Below are 23480 nucleotides of genomic sequence, written 5' to 3' on the forward strand. Positions count from 1 at the left end.
GACCAAGTACACATGTATCCAACACCGAGACAAGACCGAGATACTCAATATGTGGTCTTACAACACTGGTATCGGTCCCACTGAGTAGACCGACTAGATCTGGTCCAGGACGTTCCGTGCGGCCCTGGACCAGAGCTACTGACAGACCGATTCAAGTGGGGCCCAAAAGCAGACGGCGGATGATTGACCATGTATGTGTGCACTAATGTTTTGAATGGATACATTACTTGCTAAGTATCATCAGTCACTGCATGAACGCCACAGACCCGTTGAGGGATTATAATCATGTTATTAAGTCGCTCTGGATAAGAGCGTCTGCTAAATGACTTAAATGTAATGATGTAAATGTTATTATCTTGTCAGTTTGTTTTTCAAACTTCTCTCAGCAACACTACTGCCAAGTCTGACATATGCCCACACTCCCAGTCAAGCATTCAGAGGCTTAATCGTTTTGAAAGAATGTTTATGTTGCTTGTTTGACTGTCATCCAAGATAAAAAATGAATGGCAGACTAATGTCTGACAAAGAGAACAGTATGTAGACTAGCCTACGCAGTGAGATATCTCTGCCGTCTCCTCGCACTGTTCTTGTTATCGTAGAACTAATGTCTGACAAAGAGAACAGTATGTAGACTAGCCTACGCAGTGAGATATCTCTGCCGTTGTAATGATCGAGGGTCAAGGATCAGACCAAAACTCAGCGTGGTAAGTGTCCATGTTAATTTTAATAAATAAACTGAACACTGCAATAACCAAAAAATAACAAAGAGAGAGAGTGAACGAAACTAAACAGTTCTGTGAGGTGAAGACACACAAAACAGAAAACAACTACCCACAACCCATAGTGGGAAAACAGGCTGCCTCAGTATGGTTCTCAATCAGAGACAATGATTGACAAAGGCCTCTGATTGGGAACCATACCAGGCCATTATTACACTCAACGGAACGACTTGATTAGTGTAGTGTCAACAACGCACCCACTGCCAGCTAGCCTACTTCAGCAGTACTGTATCATTTTAATCATTTTAGTCAATAAGATTCTTGCTACGTAAGCTTAACTTTCTGAACATTCGAGACGTGTAGTCCACTTGTCATTCCAATCTCCTTTGCATTAGCGTAGCCTCATCTGTAGCCTGTCAACTATGTGTCTGTCTATCCCTGTTCTCTCCTCTCTGCACAGACCATACAAACGCTCCACACCGCGAGGCCGCGGCCACCCTAATCTGGTGGTCCCAGCGCGCACGACCCACGTGGAGTTCCAGGTCTCCGGTAGCCTCTGGAACTGCCGATCTGCGGCCAACAAGGCAGAGTTCATCTCAGCCTATGCCTCCCTCCAGTCCCTCGACTTCTTGGCACTGACGGAAACATGGATCACCACAGACAACACTGCTACTCCTACTGCTCTCTCTTCGTCCGCCCACGTGTTCTCGCACACCCCGAGAGCTTCTGGTCAGCGGGGTGGTGGCACCGGGATCCTCATCTCTCCCAAATGGTCATTCTCACTTTCTCCCCTTACCCATCTGTCTATCGCCTCCTTTGAATTCCATGCTGTCACAGTTACCAGCCCTTTCAAGCTTAACATCCTTATCATTTATCGCCCTCCAGGTTCCCTCGGAGAGTTCATCAATGAGCTTGATGCCTTGATAAGCTCCTTTCCTGAGGACGGCTCACCTCTCACAGTTCTGGGCGACTTTAACCTCCCCACGTCTACCTTTGACTCATTCCTCTCTGCCTCCTTCTTTCCACTCCTCTCCTCTTTTGACCTCACCCTCTCACCTTCCCCCCTACTCACAAGGCAGGCAAACGCTCGACCTCATCTTTACTAGATGCTGTTCTTCCACTAACCTCATTGCAACTCCCCTCCAAGTCTCCGACCACTACCTTGTATCCTTTTCCCTCTCGCTCTCATCCAACACCTCCCACACTGCCCCTACTCGGATGGTATCGCGCCGTCCCAACCTTCGCTCTCTCTCCCCCGCTACTCTCTCCTCTTCCATCCTATCATCTCTTCCCTCTGCTCAAACCTTCTCCAACCTATCTCCTGATTCTTCAACCCTCCTCTCCTGCCTCTCTGCATCCTTTGACTCTCTATGTCCCCTATCCTCCAGGCCAGCTCGGTCCTCCCCTCCCACTCCGTGGCTCGATGACTCATTGCGAGCTCACAGAACAGGGCTCCGGGCAGCCGAGCGGAAATGGAGGAAAATTCGCCTCCCTGCGGACCTGGCATCCTTTCACTCCCTCCTCTCTACATTTTCCTCCTCTGTCTCTGCTGCTAAAGCCACTTTCTACCACTCTAAATTCCAAGCATCTGCCTCTAACCCTAGGAAGCTCTTTGCCACCTTCTCCTCCCTCCTGAATCCTCCTCCCCCTCCCCCCTCCTCCCTCTCTGCAGATGACTTCGTCAACCATTTTGAAAAGAAGGTGAACATCCGATCCTCGTTTGCTAAGTCAAACGACACCGCTGGTTCTGCTCACACTGCCCTACCATGTGCTCTGACCTCTTTCTCCCCTCTTTCTCCAGATGAAATCTCGCGTCTTGTGAGCCCAACAACCTGCCCGCTTGACCCTATCCCCTCCTCTCTTCTCCAGACCATTTCCGGAGACCTTCTCCCTTACCTCACCTCGCTCATCAACTCATCCCTGACCGCTGGCTACGTCCCTTCCGTCTTCAAGAGAGCGAGAGTTGCACCCCTTCTGAAAAAACCTACACTCGATCCCTCCGATGTCAACAACTACAGACCAGTATCCCTTCTTTCTTTTCTCTCCAAAACTCTTTGCCGTCCTTGGCCAGCTCTCCCGCTATCTCTCTCTGAATGACCTTCTTGATCCAAATCAGTCAGGTTTCAAGACTAGTCATTCAACTGAGACTGCTCTCCTCTGTATCACGGAGGCCCTCCGCACTGCTAAAGCTAACTCTCTCTCCTCTGCTCTCATCCTTCTAGATCTATCGGCTGCCTTCGATACTGTGAACCATCAGATCCTCCTCTCCACCCTCTCCGAGTTGGGCATCTCCGGCGCGGCCCACGTTTGGTTGCGTCCTACCTGACAGGTCGCTCCTACCAGGTGGCGTGGCGAGAATCTGTCTCCTCACCACGCGCTCTCACCACTGGTGTCCTCCAGGGCTCTGTTCTAGGCCCTCTCCTATTCTCGCTATACCAAGTCACTTGGCTCTGTCATAACCTCACATGGTCTCTCCTTTCATTGCTATGCAGACGACACACAATTAATCTTCTCCTTTCCCCCTTCTGATGACCAGGTGGCGAATCATCTCTGCATGTCTGGCAGACATATCATGGATGACGGATCACCACCTCAAGCTGCACCTCGGCAAGACGGAGCTGCTCTTCCTCCCGGGAAGGACTGCCCGTTCCATGATCTCGCCATCACGGTTGACAACTCCATTGTGTCCTCCTCCCAGAGCGCTAAGAACCTTGGCGTGATCCTGGACAACACCCTGTCGTTCTCAACTAACATCAAGGCGGTGGCCCGTTCCTGTAGGTTCATGCTCTACAACATCCGCAGAGTACGACCCTGCCTCACACAGGAAGCGGCGCAGGTCCTAATCCAGGCACTTGTCATCTCCCGTCTGGATTACTGCAACTCGCTGTTGGCTGGGCTCCCTGCCTGTGCCATTAAACCCCTACAACTCATCCAGAACGTGCAGCCCGTCTGGTGTTCAACCTTCCCAAGTTCTCTCACGTCACCCCGCTCCTCCACTCTCTCCACTGGCTTCCAGTTGAAGCTCGCATCCGCTACAAGACCATGGTTCTTGCCTACGGAGCTGTGTAGGGAATGGCACCTCAGTACCTCCAGGCTCTGATCAGGCCCTACACCCAAACAAGGGCACTGCGTTCATCCAACTCTGGCCTGCTCGCCTCCCTACCACTGAGGAAGTACAGCTCCCGCTCAGCCCAGTCAAAACTGTTCGCTGCTCTGGCCCCCCAATGGTGGAACAAACTCCCTCACGACGCCAGGACAGCGGAGTCAATCACCACCTTCCGGAGACACCTGAAACCCCACCTCTTTAAGGAATACCTAGGATAGGATAAGTAATCCCTCTCACCCCCCTTTAAGATTTAGATGCACTATTGTAAAGTGACTGTTCCACTGGATGTCTTAAGGTGAATGCACCAATTTGTAAGTCGCTCTGGATAAGAGCGTCTGCTAAATGACTTAAATGTAATGTAAATGTATACACATAGAAATCTAACACACACAACAAAACATAGAATGCCCACCCCAACTCACGCCCTGACCAAACTAAAATAGAGACATAAAACAGGAACTAAGGTCAGGACGTGACAGCCATCTTCTCACACTGTTCTTGTTATTGTATAACAGCATGTTGATTTACTTCTATTATAATGCCATACGTCATTATTGGAACTGTGAAGCATGTTTTCTTCTTTTGGCTCTATACTCCAAAAGTTTGGATTTGAAATCAAACAATGACTAGGAGTTTAGAGTGCAGACTAGTTAGCTTTAAATGTAGGGTATCTTCACCCATATCGGATGAACCGTTTAGAAATTACAGCACTCTTTGTACTTAGTCCCCCTATTTTAGAAGAGCAAAAGTATTGGGACAATTTCACTTATGTGTATTTAAGTAGTAAAATGTTAAGTATTTGGTCCCATATTAATAGCATACATTGACTACATCAAGCTGGTAGCTCTACACATTTTTTGGATGCATTTGCTCTTTGTTTTGGTTGTGTTTCTTTTTGCCCAATAGAAATACATGTTAAATCATGTATTTTGTCATCTTGGAGTCACTTTTATTGTAATTAAGAATAGAATATGTTTCTAAACACCTCTACATTAATGTGGATGCTACCATGATTACGGATCATCCTGAGTGAATCATCAATAATGATGAGTGAGAAAGACGGCACAAGTATCATACCCCCAAGACATGCTAACCTCTCACCATAACAATTACAGGGAAGGTTAGCGTTTTTGGAGGGGGTATGATATTTGTGTGTCTAACTTTCTCATGGGGGGAAGAGACTATATACAACAAGTGCTGTAATTTATAAACAGTTCACCCGATATGGATGAAAATACCCTCAAATTAAAGCTGACAGTGAACTTTTACCTCATAGTCATTGTTTGATTTAAAATCCAAACTTTTGGACAATAGCGCCATAAGAGGAAAACATGATTCACTGTCCCAATAATTACGGAGGGCACTGTGTTTGATTAATGGCTTTTAACAATAGTGATTTGAATTCTCGAGGAGTTTCAGAACACCTAGTGCTAGCCTGAACCCCTGGTAGAATTTGATTGATGGAAGATGTGTGAAGGGACAAATGTTAACGTTTGAGGTCAGTGTTTGGTGGTGTGTGTGGTGTTGTGTGTGTGTGTGTGTATTGGTTTATGTGGTGAGGTAATGGCTGGGTTAGTGATGGTGGTGTGAGGTTAAAGCTAAGAGGAATTCAATGGAAATTATGTCACCTCGTTCAAAGAGTTCTGTTCTTGTTGGCCTATAGTGGAGGAGAAGGAGGGAGAGAGACTTATGAATTGTTGTTGTGCCAAACACATATAAATATGAATTTCCTGTATACTGAATGTGTGTGTGTGTGTGTGTGTGTGTGTGTGTGTGTGTGTGTGTGTGTGTGTGTGTGTGTGTGTGTGTGTGTGTGTGTGTGTGTGTGTGTGTGTGTGTGTGTGTGTGTGTGTGTGTGTGTGTGTGTGTGTGTGTGTGTTTGTAGGGTGAGCGGGGACTTTCTGGGCCACCTGGAATACAAGGAGAAACTGGGATCGGGCTTCCTGGACCCAAGGTATCACTCCATCACCCCATTGTTTTTGAAAAATTAGAATAACATTTTCCCCCAACCACCTGTTGTATCTCACCTCGCGGGTGTTCAACTCTCTCTGCAGGGTGATGTGGGGTTCCAGGGGCGACTGGGGCCTCCGGGACCACCTGGCATAGGGGAACCTGGACTACCGGTGAGTTAGCGCTACCACAATGTATGCATGCATTTATGAATACTCATAAATGACTCAGTGAAATGGGTGTTCATGTAGCTGTATGGAGTCTATGGTTATTCAAGTCTGTTCATCATTGGTTGATTTGTTTGTTTGTGTTTCACAGGGGCCTCAAGGGCCACATGGCGTCCAAGGAGAGAAGGGTCCTATAGGAGAAGGCTTCGCCGGGCCAAAGGTATGACTGAGCGTCTGCAGACATGTGTCCCGGTCTGGGCTCCAGATCTGTCACTGTAAAACCAGAAACATCACACAGACGATGGTTATAGGAGAAGACGCAGCGCCATAAAAGTCCATCTGAATTACACCTCTATTTCAAATCAAATCAAATTTATTTATATAGCCCTTCGTACATCAGATGATATCTCAAAGTGCTGTACAGAAACCCAGCCTAAAACCCCAAACAGCAAGCAATGCAGGTGTAGAAGCACGGTGTCACATGCAATGGATCTATCGATCAGTGATTTCTTTTTCAACTACGGAGTAACTTCCAGCATGCAGGTAGGCGAAGTTCATCGTTCAAAAGGACGTCAGGTGAACCCATACAGGCCCTGGGCTGGGAAACCCCCAGAAGCTATCCAGAACCTCTGTAGAACATGAAAGGAATGAGTCACTCAACCGAGACCAGAAGGAATGAGTCCATCTGCTTTTCACTGGGTTGCTCAGGCACACATGGGCTACATCTGCCCAAACCAGACCTCTCTCTTTCTCCCTGCTCTTACATATCCTCTGAACTCAAGTGTTGCCAGGATACGGCTATGCTATTTGCATTGCAGTGCGTGTCTTGCCTTCATAAAGATATTATGTTCTACTGTAGCCTACTCCCTTGTTGCGACTTGTAAGAGAATGGTCGTAAAAGCATCAATGCAAACATGCCATTCCTTTAGAAAGAGATCTGTGTAACGGTATTGACAGTATTACATACAGTGGGGAGAACAAGTACTTGATACACTGCCGATTTTGCAGGTTTTCCAACTTACAAAGCATGTAGAGGTCTGTAATTGTTATCATAGGTACACTTCAGCTGTGAGAGATGGAATCTAAAACAAAAATCCAGAAAATCACATTGTATGATTTTTAAGTAATTCATTTGCATTTTATTGCATGACATAAGTATTTGATACATCAGAAAAGCAGAACTTAATATTTGGTACAGGCACCTTTGTTTGCAATTACAAGGATCATACGTTTCCTGTAGTTCTTGACCAGGTTTGCACACACTGCAGCAGGGATTTTGGCCCACTCCTCCATACAGACCTTCTCCAGATCCTTCAGGTTTCGGGGCTTGGCAATACGGACTTTCAGCTCTCTCAAAAGATTTTCTATTAGGTTCAGGTCTGGAGACTGGCTAGGCCACTCCAGGACCTTGAGATGCTTCTTACGGAGCCACTCCTTAGTTGCCCTGGCTGTGTGTTTCGGGTCGTTGTCATGCTGGAAGACCCAGCCACGACCCATCTTCAATACTCTTACTAAGAGAAGGAGGTTGTGGCCAAGATCTCGCGATACATGGCCCCATCCATCCTCCCCTCAATACGGTGCAGTAGTCCTGTCCCCTTTGCAGAAAAGCATCCCCAAAAAATGATGTTTCCACCTCCATGCTTCACGGTTGGGATGGTGTTCTTGGGGTTGTACTCATCCTTCTTATTCCTCCAAACACAGCGAGTGGAGTTTAGACCAAAAAGCTCTATTTTTGTCTCATCAGACCACATGACCTTCTCCCATTCCTCCTCTGGATCATCCAGATGGTCATTGGCAAACTTCAGACGGGCCTGGACATGCGCTGGCTTGAGCAGGGGGACCTTGTGTGCACTGCAGTATTTTAATCCATGACGGCGTAGTGTGTTACTAATGGTTTTCTTTGAGACTGTGGTCCTAGCTCTCTTCAGGTCATTGACCAGGTCCTGTCGTGTAGTTCTGGGCTGATCCCTCACCTTCCTCATGATCATTGATGCCCCACGAGGTGAGATCTTGCATGGAGCCCCAGACAGAGGGTGATTGACCATCATCTTAACTTCTTCCATTTTCTAATAATTGCACCAACAGTTGTTGCCTTCTCACCAAGCTGCTTGCCTAATGTCCTGTAGCCCATCCCAGCCTTGTGCAGGTCTACAATTTTATCCCTAATGTCCTTACACAGCTCTGGTCTTGGCCATTGTGGAGAGGTTGGAGTCTGTTTAATTGAGTGTGTGGACAGGTGCATTTTATACAGGTAACGAGTTCAAACAGGTGCAGTTAATACAGGTAATGAGTGGAGAACAGGAGGGCTTCTTAAAGAAAAACTGTGAGAGCCGGAATTCTTACTGGTTGGTAGGTGATCAAATACTTATGTCATGCAATAAAATGCAAATTAATTACTTAAAAATCATAGAATGTGATTTTCTGGATTTTTGTTTTAGATTCCGTCTCTCACAGTTGAAGTGTACCTTTGATAAACAATTACAGACCTCTACATGCTTTGTAAGTAGGAAAACCTGCAAAACCGGCAGTGTATCAAATACCTGTTATCCCCACTGTAGGTTTATATTGCCTACTTAGCGACGAGGATAACATTACGCTTCCAGTGGCAGGTGAGGGAACACAGATCAACAATTGTTTTGATCATTCCTGAACGGTCTGGGAAAACAACGCTTGATTACGTTTTGGGAACACACTTAAGTAACATCACGCCAAATGTAATCTCTGTTTGGCAAAGTTGCAACTTCGACTCATAATAGTCCAGTCAACTGACTGAGGAGACACATCGTTTATTGCATTATTTCATTGAAACTCCTCATCAGAGATATTTATCTGGCAGTTTACTCTGGAGAGAGTGACGGTGTGAGTTTCCACCAGTCATCTAGAAGCTTCTACTATTAGAGATGGCCTCAAGGCTTTTACTTTCCTGCATTGAGACTGAGCCCAAAGACACAGCTCTGGTTATGAGCAGCAGTGCTCTGTTGCTAGTCACAAGTTCTGGCAAGTTCCAGATTCACGAGAGCTGAAGAGTTTTTTCCTTTTTTTAACTGCTACCCTTGTCATCAGCACCTGCTGGGGTGAAGAAATGGAAGATTATGGGGGATTAATGTGTACATTTTATCTAAGCTCCGTTGCAGGTATATTCTGTTGCTGGTTTGTCCTCAGGTATTGCTAATGCTAATGATGTAGCTGCAGAGTGTATTCTCCCTAGACCTGAGGTAACCTCTGAGGTAATGGATATGTTTTGCACACATACAAGGCTCTCACTATCTCTCTCTCTTGGCTTCAACTTTGATTATTGTGTAATTTACTTCATAGTTTTTTTTCTTTTAGTCGGAGCGTGACTCTTGCAGTGATTAAGTACAAAGAACCTTCAACGACATTCAGGTGGTCGCTGTGGTTTCCATCTCCACCAGTGCTGATCGACTCTCGCTCGGTGCCAAACACTAAACATGTCCTCCGGCATCTCAACAACCCGCCTCGACCATGTGATCTCCCTGGAACGTTCCTTGGAGATCCAGAGTGGATGCATACGAGGCTGGGAAGATATCTGAAGAAGTTTCCAGAACCCCTTTCACGTTCCTGTTTAGACTTCCTGTCTCTCACGCAGGAACAGACACAGTAAACGGACGTCCGTTGTCACCTTGCGCACCAGCCTCGGCGTGGCACATAGATAGACGTTAACACAAATGACAACAGAATGCTTGAACCTTTTGCCAAGGCGGAAGGAAAAACTCAGTTTAACGTTTCCAGAATGTTCCATTGTTCCCATCAGCCTTGTGGTTTTTCGTTCGCGGGATCATGATAGTTATTCATTGACGGGAAAACAATCTGTGTTGCTGTTAGCTGTTTTAGGGCAGAATCCTAATTTGAAATCTAAATTTGAAATCTAAATCTCTCATTAACATCAGTAGATGAAATTCTGATTTATGGGCACAGATCTCAAATTGGGATTCTGCCTTCACTGTGTGGCTGGTGTGAGTTTCTCTCACACCAGCCACACCAGCCAGAGAGAGAGAGAGACTGAAGAGTTGAAGAGAATTGTAAAGAGCTGTGTTTGTCTCTCCGCAGGGGGACCGGGGCCTGGAGGGGCCGAGGGGACCCAGAGGACAGCCCGGCGCTGGACTGAAAGGAGACAAGGTACAGTATAGACTGTAAATAAACTAAATCTGGGTGAATGGCCTTCACACAAACACGCAGTGTTCCCCAGGAACACATAAAGAACCTTGGGTAGGGAGTGGCCAGAAGCACTGGCATCTAGGTCTCATTCAGACTGAGGTTATATATGAGGCCCCTATGGAATCTGTGTGTTGATGAATCACACAATTGTCTAAAGTGGCCTCCTCTCCTAGTCTCTTTGCCTTCATTGAAACTGGTGTTAAAGATCTGGACATGTGGACAGAAAGTCCTGGTTCAGAAGGATTCTTGTCTTTTGCATTCACCTAGTCTGTGTTTTCAGATAAAGGGGAGGAGACAAGGAGAGAAATCTACTTAACGCTATTTTGTAGCCTCATTCTACCTGAATAACGTTGTGTACTGTCAGAAATAGAATCACGGTCCCACACTGATTATGGGATATGAATTGATGACATTTATAAACTGGGTGGTTCAAGCCCTGAACGCTGATTGGCTGACAGCCGTAGTATGTCAGATCCTATACCACGGGTATGACAAAAGTTATTTTTACTGGTCTAATTACGTTGGTAAACAGTTTCTAATAGCAATAAGGCACCTTGGGGGTTTGTGGTATATGGCCAATATACGATGGCTAAGGGCAGTGTCCAGGCACTCGGTGTTGTGTCGAGCTAAGAACGGCCCTTAGCCGTGGTATATTGGCCATATACCACACCCCTCGGACCTTATTGCTTAAATATACCATTATGAATGAAGCAAACACTGACAGAATTCCGGTAGCTGAGGATCATTTTCACAGATTTGAACGTTAATTGACCTTAAAATTGTGTTTCTTCTTGGCCCAATTAGTCTTGGCAAGGTTAGCCTTGTGGTGAAATTCATTCTTGGGATATTGGCAGTGCTTTCATCATATGAGGCCAATCCTTCAGCAAGAATGCTGCTAACGGTTTGGATGAATGTTGCAGTTGGCTAACATTCTGTGTTTACGCCATGTAACTTTATAACCGCCCTGTTGACACTATAAAGTGAATCATGCTGGCATTCTATAGCTGAGGCATGCATGTATTACTGGGTCGTTGAATCTGGAGTTTGTTTACTTTATTGCCTATCAAAATACTCAATTGTGTGAACATTCTCAATATTTAATAGCAAGGGAACTAGCAGGAGGATTTTTAACACAGTAATTGTGTTATGTTGACAACTTTCCCTACATTTTATAACAGATAATGAAAGGGTGATTATCCAGACCAATGTATATAAATGTATATGTACTTTTTGTATATTTATTTCATTCACTTTTCCTGTAAAACATCCGCGAGCTGGTGTTGGTGTAATTATAGCTATGATGCCAACAACGACTCTCTTTGTGACCCTCAGGGTGGCTTTGGCCCTCCAGGTTTTCCAGGGCCTGTCGGCCTGCCAGGCCTGGGCATTCAGGGGGAGAAGGTACGTAGGCCCACCAATTCATTATTACAGGTTTCACCAAGTATCACCCATACATCAATCACCGTCTTCTTATCGGCAGACTCAACAGCCTTGGTTTCTCAAATGACCGCCTCGCCTGGTTCATCAACTACTTCTCAGATAGAGTTCAGTGTGGACCTGTTGTCCGGACCTCTGGCAGTCTCTATGGGGTACCAGAGGGTTCAATTCTCGGGCCGACTCTTTTCTCTGTATATATCAATGATGTTGCTCTTGCTGCGGGTGATTCCCTGATCCACCTCTACGCAGACGACACCATTCTGTATACACCTGGCCCTTCTTTGGACACTGTGTTAACAAACCGTCAAGCGAGCATCAATGCCATACAACACTCCTTCCGTGGCCTCCAACTGCTCTTAAACGCTAGTAAAACTAAATGCATGCTTTTCAACCGATCACTGCCCGCACCCGCCCGCCCGTCCGACTAGCATCACTTCTCTGGACGGTTCTGACATAGAATATGTGGACATATACAAATACCTAGGTTTCTGGCTAGACAGTAAACTCTCCTTCCAGACTCATAGTAAACATCTACAATCCAAAATGAAATCTAGAATTGGCTTCCTATTTCACGACAAAGCCTCTTTCAGTCACTCCGCCCTCATAAAACTGACTATCCTACCGATCCTCGACTTCAGCGATGTCATTTACAAAATTGCCTCCAACACTCTACTCAGCAAACTGGATGCAGTATATCACAGTGCCGTCCGTTTTGTCACCAAAGCCCCATATACCGCCCACCACTGCGACCTGCATGCGCTCGTCAGCTGGCCATTGCTACATATTCATCGCCAGACCTACTGGCTCCAGGTCATCTATAAATATTTTCTAGTTAAAGCTCCGCCTTATCCCAGCTCACTGGTCACGATAACAACACCCACCCGTAGCATGCCTTCCAGCAGGCATATCTCACTGGTCATCCCCAAAGCCAATGCCTCCTTTGGCCGCCTTTCCTTCCAGTTCTCTGCTGCCAATGACTGGAATGAATTGCAAAAATTGCTGAAGTTGGAGGCTTATATCTCCCTCACTAACTTTGAACATCAGCTATCTGAGCAGCTAACCGATCGCTTCAGCTGTACAAAGCCCATCTATAAATAGCCCATCCAATCTACCTACCTCATCCCCATATTGTTTTTATATACTTTTTTACTCTTTTGTTCACCAGTATTTTTACTTGCACATCATCATCTGCACATCTATCACTCCAATGTTAATTTGCTAAATTGTAATTACTTCGCTAATATGGCCTATTTATTGCCTTACCACCTCACACCATTTGCATACACTGTATATAGACTTTTTTCTATTGTGTTATTGACTGTACATTTGTTTATTTCATGTGTAACTCTGTGTTGTTGTTTGTGTCACACTGCGTTGCTTTATCTTGGCCAGGTCGCAGTTGTAAATGAGAATTAATTCTCAACTGGCCTGCCTAGTTAAATAAAGGTGAAATTTAAAAAAATAATAAAATATAGTTTATGGATTACTGTCTTAATGTGACTGCCCTGTGCTTCCTGTCCTACCAGGGTATAGAGGGGCCACGGGGGCCACCAGGGGGCAGGGGCCCACAAGGAGATGGATATCCAGGGCCCAAGGTCTGTGTTTGAATGCTTCTACCTTGACTTTACATTTGTATCAATTGTGGTTATGGCATGTTTAGGCTATCGTTAATACTAGTGGCTGTGTATGGGTGCTCCTCTCATCCACAGGGTGACCAGGGCTTACCAGGGGAGCTTGGTTCAACAGGAGAGAGAGGGGCTGGCGAACCTGGGGCTAAGGTGAGTCCTCCAATGGAAATGCAATGTGTAGTTTGTCCTCGGTGTGGTGTCACATTTGGATATGTAGTCGATGCTATGTGAGACAGACGACCAACGATCTCTCTTCAGGGTGAGCCAGGAGCGTCAGGATTGGCTGGTTTTCCTGGCCTCCCAGGAGAGGATGGGGCCCCGGGACAGAAGGTATTTCACCTTCTGCCATCTCTCCGGGAACCATAGGTTGATACTGTACCTCTTTGAATGTGACCATTGGATTCATATGCTTTGCTTGTGTGTCTGTTTGTGTTTGTCTATACAGGGTGAACCAGGTGTTGGTGGTCTGAGGGGACCAGAGGGAGCTGCGGGGATTGGCACCCAGGGTGAGAAGGTAAGAAGATTCCCAGGTTTCTCTCCTCACATCGCTGCTTCAAGATTTTAATCTTCATTAATCTGGACAGCTGTGGTATTCCGAGGTTGCTTTTCTGTGCTGTTTTTTTGACAAATGATGTCTCTCGCCATAGGGAGACCAGGGCCAGAGGGGCATTCGGGGCTTGGGTGGGCCTCCTGGAATCGCCGGGCCCTCTGGAGCAAAGGTGAGGACATAATCCTCAATTATCATCAGTCTACACTCTGTACTGTAGTGTAATGTGGTCACACTGCGAGCTTTGACTTCTAACCTCTGACCTCTTCTAGGGGGAGCCTGGGACACCAGGTCGACTGGGTATGCCAGGACTTCCAGGGCGGGGAATCATAGGACCTAAGGTAACAGCCCTCTGTCCCAAAATGCCTGCAATTCACCATGTAGAGGAGGTTTATGCCACATCATAACCATATTGTAACTGTCTGTCTCAGGGCAATCTTGGCCCACCTGGTTCATCTGGACCAATAGGAGAGACAGGCTACGGGCTGCCTGGTCCTAAGGTCACACTCACTGCCACACTATTAGAATAATAGAATAATAGGGATACTTTTTAATCGGAATAATCAGCGTAATTCATTGATTTATTGACATTTCTTTACTTGAATCTTACTGTACTTTTATTTCATCACATAAACTTTTAGGGTGATCGTGGAGGTCCTGGTCCGTCTGGTCCATTTGGGCCCAAAGGCGATGGTTATCCTGGCCCTACGGTGAGCAACACTGCTGCTTATTAACGTGTTGCTATTGCATGAGTTGTACCAGTGTTGACTCTAGTGTTTACCTGGGGTTTGTAGGGAACTCCTGGTCTACCGGGGCTTCCTGGTGAACCAGGCCTGGAGGGGCTGGGCATCCCTGGACCGAAGGTAAAGATATGGTTCTGTGTGGGGTGTCGGATCTGGGTTATTTTGGATAGTGACAACAGTCCTGGGTGAACAGAAGACCTCAATTAGCAGAGGACATCATGATAGCTGTGTGTTTTCTCCCATTCAGGGTGATATTGGCTTCAGGGGCTTTCCAGGTTTAGCAGGCCCCCCCGGCGAGGGGCTACAAGGTCTACCGGTATGTATTGTAGTCTGACATGAAGAAACTAACCTGCTAAACAGTTGGCAAAGAATCAATCCCAGCTCTGATGCGAAACCCATTTAGCCTTGTTCAGCGCCATCATAAAGCCACTGAGTCATGGTGATTGATACTAGTATTACCTCATGCTGGCAGACTCCACATTTCAGATCCACCTTGTACGTGTGAACACATATCCCCATGGACCTTGTATTCAAAGGCTGCGATAATCAGCGTTTCATTCTCACTAAACATCTATCATTTTCACACACTTCCAAGAACGTGTGAATATATCCCAACATAAGGGTCTAATGAGAACCATTGGGACCAGGGTGCCTATAACCAACACAATACCCAGAGCCGGCAGTCTAGCTTGTAATATTATGTCCAGGTTTGTCTTCAGGCTTTTCATCTTCTGTAGCCCCAGAAGCCCTAGGGAGCGGGCAGACCTGGGGGTTGAGGTACCCCTGTCCGTCACATCAGTAGGTCTGGTCTCATACAGTAAGCTTGCTTATATGTGTCAGACTATGACCAGTAAAGCCAGAGACACTCGAGTTGTGAAGTTACCTGCTCGTGACACGGTTGCCCTGTGAAATTGGGTCACTTTTAATGTCTAGGTTTGTTAAGTAAAAAGTGAAGGGTTTGTCCCTTAGCTTAGCTTGTTTTGCATGGCTAGCTAGGTTTGACACAGGTAGTGCAGTGTGGTTGGGCTGTGTTGTGCTGACACTTTTTGATTGATGTTGTACACATATAACTTCTGCTCATTTCTAGGGTGGCACTGGACGACCGGGCCCCCCAGGGCCAACGGGGCCCCCTGGGCAGGGTATTCAGGGGCCAAAGGTAGGCCTGGCTCTTGTTTTCAAGTGGAACTTCTATAGTAATTCGAACTAAGCAAGCGAACAAAAATGTTCTCATTTCTTTAAAATGTTGAGTTGAGCACGGCAAATCTTCTCTCTATTTTGTGGACCCTTTCAGGGCGAGGCAGGGTCTCAGGGCGTGACGGGCCCTCGGGGACCACCAGGGGAAGGATTCACAGGGGCCAAGGTGACGACAGACACAGTGATTTGAAGCATACGGCAGTGTATTTGAACTTTCGTGACCTCTGACCTTGTGTTATCTGGCTCTATGACAGGGTGACCGCGGCTCTGGAGGGGAGAGGGGCCTGAAGGGGGTCAAAGGTGATTTGGGTGACCCTGGAGTTCCTGGCCAATCAGTGAGTCAAGTCATGGGTCGCTTTTATAATCAGGGCTATTCATTTGATAACATGGATACATGCTGTAATAAACAATTAACTGCAATCAGAGGAGAAACGGATCAGACCAATGTTTTACTGCTTCCTTTTAGGGCAGACCAGGGTTCAAAGGCGACATGGGCCTCACAGTAAGTTCTCAGTTTTTAGCTGTCTTTTGAGTTCACATAGTCTTTTTTTCATTCCATTTAGTCACCATGTCAATCTGGATTTTGACCCACAGAGAGAAGACATCATTAAAATGATCAAGGAGATTTGTGGTGAATAAAACATTATTTGTTGTGCTTTGTGTAGTATCATTTAACATTGATTGCAACATACGGCAGGCCTTGTCGAGAGTGCACTGGAAAACATCCTTTCTACGTCCGAATCGCATACCTCTGCCTTGTTTCCAGGTTGCGGAATCAAATGCAAGGAGCGGCCCATGGAGCTGGTGTTCGTCATTGACAGCTCGGAGAGCGTGGGGCCGGAGAACTTTGAGATCATCAAGGACTTTGTGGCGGCCCTGGTGGACCGCGTGACGGTGGGCCGCAACGCCACCCGCATCGGCCTGGTCCTCTACAGCCTGGAGGTCAAGCTAGAGTTCAACCTGGCGCGCCACATGACCAAGCAGGACGTCAAACAGGCCATACGAAAAATCCCTTATATAGGTGAGGGCACCCACACGGGCACCGCCATCCGCAAGGCCACCCAGGATGCCTTCTACAGCTCGCGCAAGGGGGTCAGTAAAGTGGCTATAGTTATTACGGACGGACAGACGGATAAGCGGGAGCCGGTGAAGCTGGATATTGCGGTTCGGGAGGCACATGCAGCCAACATCGAGATGTACGCATTGGGGATCGTGAACACGTCAGACCCCACGCAGCTCGAGTTCCTGAGGGAGCTCAACCTGATCGCGTCGGACCCTGATAGTGAACACATGTACCTCATTGATGACTTCAACACGCTGCCAGGTAAGGCTGGTTTATCGTGTTCGTGTAGTCATATCAGAGTGATTCCTCACAAAACCCAAACAAAAAAGACCATGATTTTTGGGATGATCACTCAATGTAATCAATAGAATAGTCCTTTTCAGGATTGTTGACAAATATTTGACATTTCTATCTAATAACATAAATGCATGAATATTTGACATTTTGATCCTACCCAGGCCTCCTTTAAGACACCATAGTGTTTCATCTGTAGATGGTGTCATATGAAGCTTTAGGTCATTACAATGTTAGCTGAATGTTGAATGGCCCTGGTCAGCTGACATAGTGAAGAAAAACTTCTGCCCCTATGTTAGCAGTAGGTCTACTGTTATTATACAGTGTGGTCTGTAAATTTACCTAATGTACCAAGTTAACTGCATCAAGTTGCCGTGAAGTCTCCAAGGCTAATACCAGTACAATGTGATTCATCACCTGTTCCCAGTCATCACAACTCCTGTTGCTCTGTGGCTCTCTCTCTCAGCTCTGGAGTCCAAGCTCGTCAGCAAGTTCTGTGAAGACGAGAACGGTGGTCTGATATACAACCGTGTCACCAACGGCTACGGCAACAATGGATACAGGAACGGGAACAATGGGAACTATGGCAACGGGGGCAATGGCTATGGAACCACCAACCAGGAGGACTTCAACAGGAGGCGAACAGTCACCACTACCGGCACTCAAAGTCAGGGTGGCAGGGTAGACCTGACCCAGCCTATCAACCCTGGCACTGCCACAGTACAGGTCTTTACAGCACAATAACAGACATTTAGCAGAGGCACTGGCCAGAAAACAACCTACTCTCAATGTGTAGTTGACCTGACTTGCATGCTCCATTGAACTAATGACAACACTGTCTCCTCTTAGTCTACTGTACATTATCTCACTATAGTAACACTGTCTCCTCTTAGTCTACTGTACATTATCTCACTATAGTAACACTGTCTCTTCTTAGTCTACTGTACATTATCTCACTATAGTAACACTCTTCTTAGTCTACTGTACATTATCTTACTATAGTAACACTGTCTCTTCTTAGTCTACTGTACATTATCTCACTATAGTAACACTGTCTCTTCTTAGTCTACTGTACATTATCTCACTATAGTAACACTCTTCTTAGTCTACTGTACATTATCTCACTATAGTAACACTGTCTCTTCTTAGTCTACTGTACATTATCTCACTATAGTAACACTCTTCTTAGTCTACTGTACATTATCTTACTATAGTAACACTGTCTCTTCTTAGTCTACTGTACATTATCTCACTATAGTAACACTCTTCTTAGTCTACTGTACATTATCTCACTATAGTAACACTCTTCTTAGTCTACTGTACATTATCTTACTATAGTAACACTGTCTCTTCTTAGTCTACTGTACATTATCTCACTATAGTAACACTCTTCTTAGTCTACTGTACATTATCTTACTATAGTAACACTGTCTCTTCTTAGTCTACTGTACATTATCTCACTATAGTAACACTCTTCTTAGTCTACTGTACATTATCTCACTATAGTAACACTGTCTCTTCTTAGTCTACTGTACATTATCTCACTATAGTAACACTCTTCTTAGTCTACTGTACATTATCTTACTATAGTAACACTGTCTCTTCTTAGTCTACTGTACATTATCTCACTATAGTAACACTGTCTCTTCTTAGTCTACTGTACATTATCTCACTATAGTAACACTCTTCTTAGTCTACTGTACATTATCTCACTATAGTAACACTCTTCTTAGTCTACTGTACATTATCTCACTATAGTAACACTGTCTCTTCTTAGTCTACTGTACATTATCTCACTATAGTAACACGGTCTCTTCTTAGTCTACTGTACATTATCTTACTATAGTAACACTGTCTCTTCTTAGTCTACTGTACATTATCTTACTATAGTAACACGGTCTCTTCTTAGCCTACTGTACATTATCTTACTATAGTAACACTCTTCTTAGTCTACTGTACATTATCTCACTATAGTAACACTCTTCTTAGTCTACTGTACATTATCTCACTATAGTAACACTGTCTCTTCTTAGTCTACTGTACATTATCTTACTATAGTAACACTGTCTCTTCTTAGTCTACTGTACATTATCTTACTATAGTAACACTCTTCTTAGTCTACTGTACATTATCTCACTATAGTAACACTCTTCTTAGTCTACTGTACATTATCTCACTATAGTAACACTGTCTCTTCTTAGTCTACTGTACATTATCTCACTATAGTAACACTCTTCTTAGTCTACTGTACATTATCTCACTATAGTAACACTGTCTCTTCTTAGTCTACTGTACATTATCTCACTATAGTAACACTGTCTCTTCTTAGTCTACTGTACATTATCTCACTATAGTAACACTCTTCTTAGTCTACTGTACATTATCTTACTATAGTAACACTGTCTCTTCTTAGTCTACTGTACATTATCTCACTATAGTAACACTGTCTCTTCTTAGTCTACTGTACATTATCTCACTATAGTAACACTCTTCTTAGTCTACTGTACATTATCTCACTATAGTAACACTGTCTCTTCTTAGTCTACTGTACATTATCTCACTATAGTAACACTCTTCTTAGTCTACTGTACATTATCTCACTATAGTAACACTCTTCTTAGTCTACTGTACATTATCTCACTATAGTAACACTGTCTCTTCTTAGTCTACTGTACATTATCTCACTATAGTAACACTCTTCTTAGTCTACTGTACATTATCTCACTATAGTAACACTGTCTCTTCTTAGTCTACTGTACATTATCTCACTATAGTAACACTCTTCTTAGTCTACTGTACATTATCTCACTATAGTAACACTGTCTCTTCTTAGTCTACTGTACATTATCTCACTATAGTAACACTCTTCTTAGTCTACTGTACATTATCTCACTATAGTAACACTCTTCTTAGTCTACTGTACATTATCTCACTATAGTAACACTCTTCTTAGTCTACTGTACATTATCTCACTATAGTAACACTGTCTCTTCTTAGTCTACTGTACATTATCTCACTATAGTAACACTCTTCTTAGTCTACTGTACATTATCTCACTATAGTAACACTGTCTCTTCTTAGTCTACTGTACATTATCTCACTATAGTAACACTGTCTCTTCTTAGTCTACTGTACATTATCTCACTATAGTAACACTCTTCTTAGTCTACTGTACATTATCTCACTATAGTAACACTGTCTCTTCTTAGTCTACTGTACATTATCTCACTATAGTAACACTCTTCTTAGTCTACTGTACATTATCTCACTATAGTAACACTGTCTCTTCTTAGTCTACTGTACATTATCTCACTATAGTAACACTCTTCTTAGTCTACTGTACATTATCTCACTATAGTAACACTCTTCTTAGTCTACTGTACATTATCTCACTATAGTAACACTCTTCTTAGTCTACTGTACATTATCTCACTATAGTAACACTGTCTCTTCTTAGTCTACTGTACATTATCTCACTATAGTAACACTCTTCTTAGTCTACTGTACATTATCTCACTATAGTAACACTGTCTCTTCTTAGTCTACTGTACATTATCTCACTATAGTAACACTGTCTCTTCTTAGTCTACTGTACATTATCTCACTATAGTAACACTCTTCTTAGTCTACTGTACATTATCTCACTATAGTAACACTCTTCTTAGTCTACTGTACATTATCTCACTATAGTAACACTCTTCTTAGTCTACTGTACATTATCTCACTATAGTAACACTGTCTCTTCTTAGTCTACTGTACATTATCTCACTATAGTAACACTCTTCTTAGTCTACTGTACATTATCTCACTATAGTAACACTGTCTCTTCTTAGTCTACTGTACATTATCTCACTATAGTAACACTCTTCTTAGTCTACTGTACATTATCTCACTATAGTAACACTGTCTCTTCTTAGTCTACTGTACATTATCTCACTATAGTAACACTCTTCTTAGTCTACTGTACATTATCTTACTATAGTAACACTGTCTCTTCTTAGTCTACTGTACATTATCTCACTATAGTAACACGGTCTCTTCTTAGCCTACTGTACATTATCTCACTATAGTAACACTGTCTCCTCTTAGGCTGCTGTACATTATCTCACTATAGTAACACTGTCTCCTCTTAGTCTACTGTACATTATCTCACTATAGTAACACTATCCTCTTAGTCTACTGTACATTATCTCACTATAGTAACACTGTCTCCTCTTAGTCTACTGTACATTATCTCACTATAGTAACACTGGGCTTGTTACTGTGTCAGGCTTTAAAACTGTGTATTTGTGTTTTGCTACTAATTGACAATAGGTTAAGGACTTTGTTGGTCCTCATATTTTTCCTTGTGTGTTTGAATTCCTCCGGGTCGAGAAAGGGCAGCGTGAGGGAGGCCAGGATGGAGGTGTTTACACCCCAGATTGGGGGACTGGTCGCGGGGACGTTCCCACGTTGAACCGCAACACATCCTCCTCCTCCAGGGATTCCTCATCTTCCAATACAGGAGGGTCCTCTTCCTCATCATCATCAGGAACGTCATCTTCATCCTCAGGGTCCTCAGGCTCTGTCCAGTTAGTGCCTGCATCACGACCCGCACTTCCCAAAGGTATGTTGCAACAGCTGGGAGAAGTGCTATGTCTATGTGGTCATAGGAGTCTACCCAGTGTCGGTTCATTCAGCTAAAGGATTGAATCATATGAGCTGTTCAGATTACTACAAAGCCTGTCAAAATCAGTTACTGAATGATTCCAACTGAAATTGACCCACATTTTGTTGATGCTTTAGCTATATCTGCCAATTAACAGAATCAGTATACTAGTGTGCCATGGCCCCTACATCCTGATATAACATCTATTTATTTAGTGGGCCTTCACTAACGGTCTTCTCTCTGTGTTCTGCCCATGTCAGAGTATGTGCCTCTGGACCCTCGCTGTGCACTGGTCCTAGACCAGGGCCCCTGTCGGGACTACAAAATGCGCTGGTACTATGACAAGCAGGCCAACGCATGCGCCCAGTTCTGGTACGGAGCCTGTGAGGGGAACCAGAACCGCTTCGACACAGAGGACGAGTGTAAGAGGACATGCGTGCAAGGCAGGGCAGGTACTGTATAGCTCATCGTTCAATGATCTTTGTTTCCGTTGAATATTCATCAAGTATGGGATTTTGTGTGAATGTTTTTGTGTGTTTTCTTCACAACAGGCTGAGAAGACATCTCACTCAATTCAGTCTATAAATGGATGTTCCATGGCACCATGTACTTCACGATGGAAGGAGGTCAAGTCATGACAGTATGTTGTACTATTGGATAAATGCTTGTTTGACACTCCCTAGTCCCCCCCCTACCCTTGAACTAAAACTCTACGCACTTATTATAAATATTCATATACTAATTCCAGTGTCTGATTTGAACTTTAATTTTACCGCCAATCTCTGTAAAATGTTTCATTAAAGGTCCAATGCAGCCGTTTTTATCTCAATATCAAATCATTTCTGGATGACAACTAAGTACCTTACTGTGGTTTGGAACTCTTTCTTATTGGTCTATTAACTAATTTACCACCTGGTGATGTCACCATGGAAGGCCAAAACTCTATCCCACCAAAACAGGCTGAAATTTCAGGCACTCTTTCAAACAACTCTTACACTAAAGGGGCATTATCAATATTTTCACAATAATCTTTCAGCCTCATAATGTGGAAACATATTTATAAAACACAGGCACATCTAGTTTTTGACTGCACTGGGCCTTTAATTTAACATTACCATTTTCATTCCAAATGAATGGATAGCTCATCATATAACAATTTTATCACACAATTCAGTCAATCTCACTCAGGTATGTAGTTAAGAAATAGTAGAAAATACCACTCAGTATTAGACACTGATTAATTAATACATACAGTTGAAATTGGAAGTTAACATGCACCTTACCAAATACATTTGATCAAATTCAAATACTTTTTTCACAATTCCAGTTTTTCAAATGTACTCCTAGAAGGTCTTAGGTCAGTCAGGATCACCACTTTTTAATTTTAAGAATGTGAAATGTCAGAATAATAGTAGAGAGAATTATTTATTTCAGCTTTTATTTCTTTCATCACATTCCCAGTGGATCAGAAGTTTACATACACTCAATTGGTATTTGGTAGAATTGCCTTTAAATTGTTTAACTTGGGTCAAATGCTTCGGGTAGCCTTCCACAAGCTTCCCACAATAAGTTGGGTGAATTTTGGCCCATTCCTCCTGACAGAGCTGGTGTAACCGAGTCAGGATTGTAGGCTTACAATCCTCCCCCTTTTTCCTCCAAACATAACGATGGTCATTATGGCCAAACAGTTCTATATTGGTTTCATCAGACCAGAGGGCATTTCTCCAAAAAGTACGATCTTTGTCCCCATGTGCAGTTGCAAACCGTAGTCTGACTTTTTTATGGCGGTTTTGGAGCAGTGGCTTCTT

The 23480-nt window shown here is 44.2% G+C and overlaps 1 protein-coding gene across 2 annotated transcripts in view; it reads left to right on the forward strand.

Moving 5' to 3' along the window:
• Window positions 1–23133, forward strand: part of LOC124011230 (collagen alpha-1(XXVIII) chain-like) — a 44890-nt gene extending 21757 nt beyond the window's left edge. The window contains exons 12-36 of one of the 2 annotated variants that reach the window (XM_046324378.1): window positions 5711–5779; window positions 5880–5948; window positions 6094–6162; window positions 10011–10079; window positions 11451–11519; window positions 13082–13150; window positions 13265–13333; window positions 13442–13513; window positions 13629–13697; window positions 13831–13902; window positions 14003–14071; window positions 14162–14230; window positions 14372–14440; window positions 14525–14593; window positions 14721–14789; window positions 15561–15629; window positions 15765–15833; window positions 15922–16002; window positions 16134–16169; window positions 16262–16298; window positions 16434–16991; window positions 17491–17750; window positions 21399–21630; window positions 21933–22124; window positions 22224–23133. In XM_046324378.1, the coding sequence (XP_046180334.1) occupies window positions 5711–5779; window positions 5880–5948; window positions 6094–6162; window positions 10011–10079; window positions 11451–11519; window positions 13082–13150; window positions 13265–13333; window positions 13442–13513; window positions 13629–13697; window positions 13831–13902; window positions 14003–14071; window positions 14162–14230; window positions 14372–14440; window positions 14525–14593; window positions 14721–14789; window positions 15561–15629; window positions 15765–15833; window positions 15922–16002; window positions 16134–16169; window positions 16262–16298; window positions 16434–16991; window positions 17491–17750; window positions 21399–21630; window positions 21933–22124; window positions 22224–22228 (2580 nt within the window). In that variant the 3' untranslated portion in view covers window positions 22229–23133. Of the gene's footprint in view, window positions 1–5710; window positions 5780–5879; window positions 5949–6093; window positions 6163–10010; window positions 10080–11450; window positions 11520–13081; window positions 13151–13264; window positions 13334–13441; window positions 13514–13628; window positions 13698–13830; window positions 13903–14002; window positions 14072–14161; window positions 14231–14371; window positions 14441–14524; window positions 14594–14720; window positions 14790–15560; window positions 15630–15764; window positions 15834–15921; window positions 16003–16133; window positions 16170–16261; window positions 16299–16433; window positions 16992–17490; window positions 17751–21392; window positions 21631–21932; window positions 22125–22223 lie in introns of both variants that reach the window. The other variant, XM_046324377.1, reaches the window with a different exon arrangement.
• The last annotated feature ends 347 nt before the right edge of the window (window positions 23134–23480 follow it).

Source organism: Oncorhynchus gorbuscha, linkage group LG23 (assembly GCF_021184085.1).
Source record: "Oncorhynchus gorbuscha isolate QuinsamMale2020 ecotype Even-year linkage group LG23, OgorEven_v1.0, whole genome shotgun sequence".
Classification (NCBI taxonomy): Eukaryota; Metazoa; Chordata; class Actinopteri; order Salmoniformes; family Salmonidae; genus Oncorhynchus; species Oncorhynchus gorbuscha.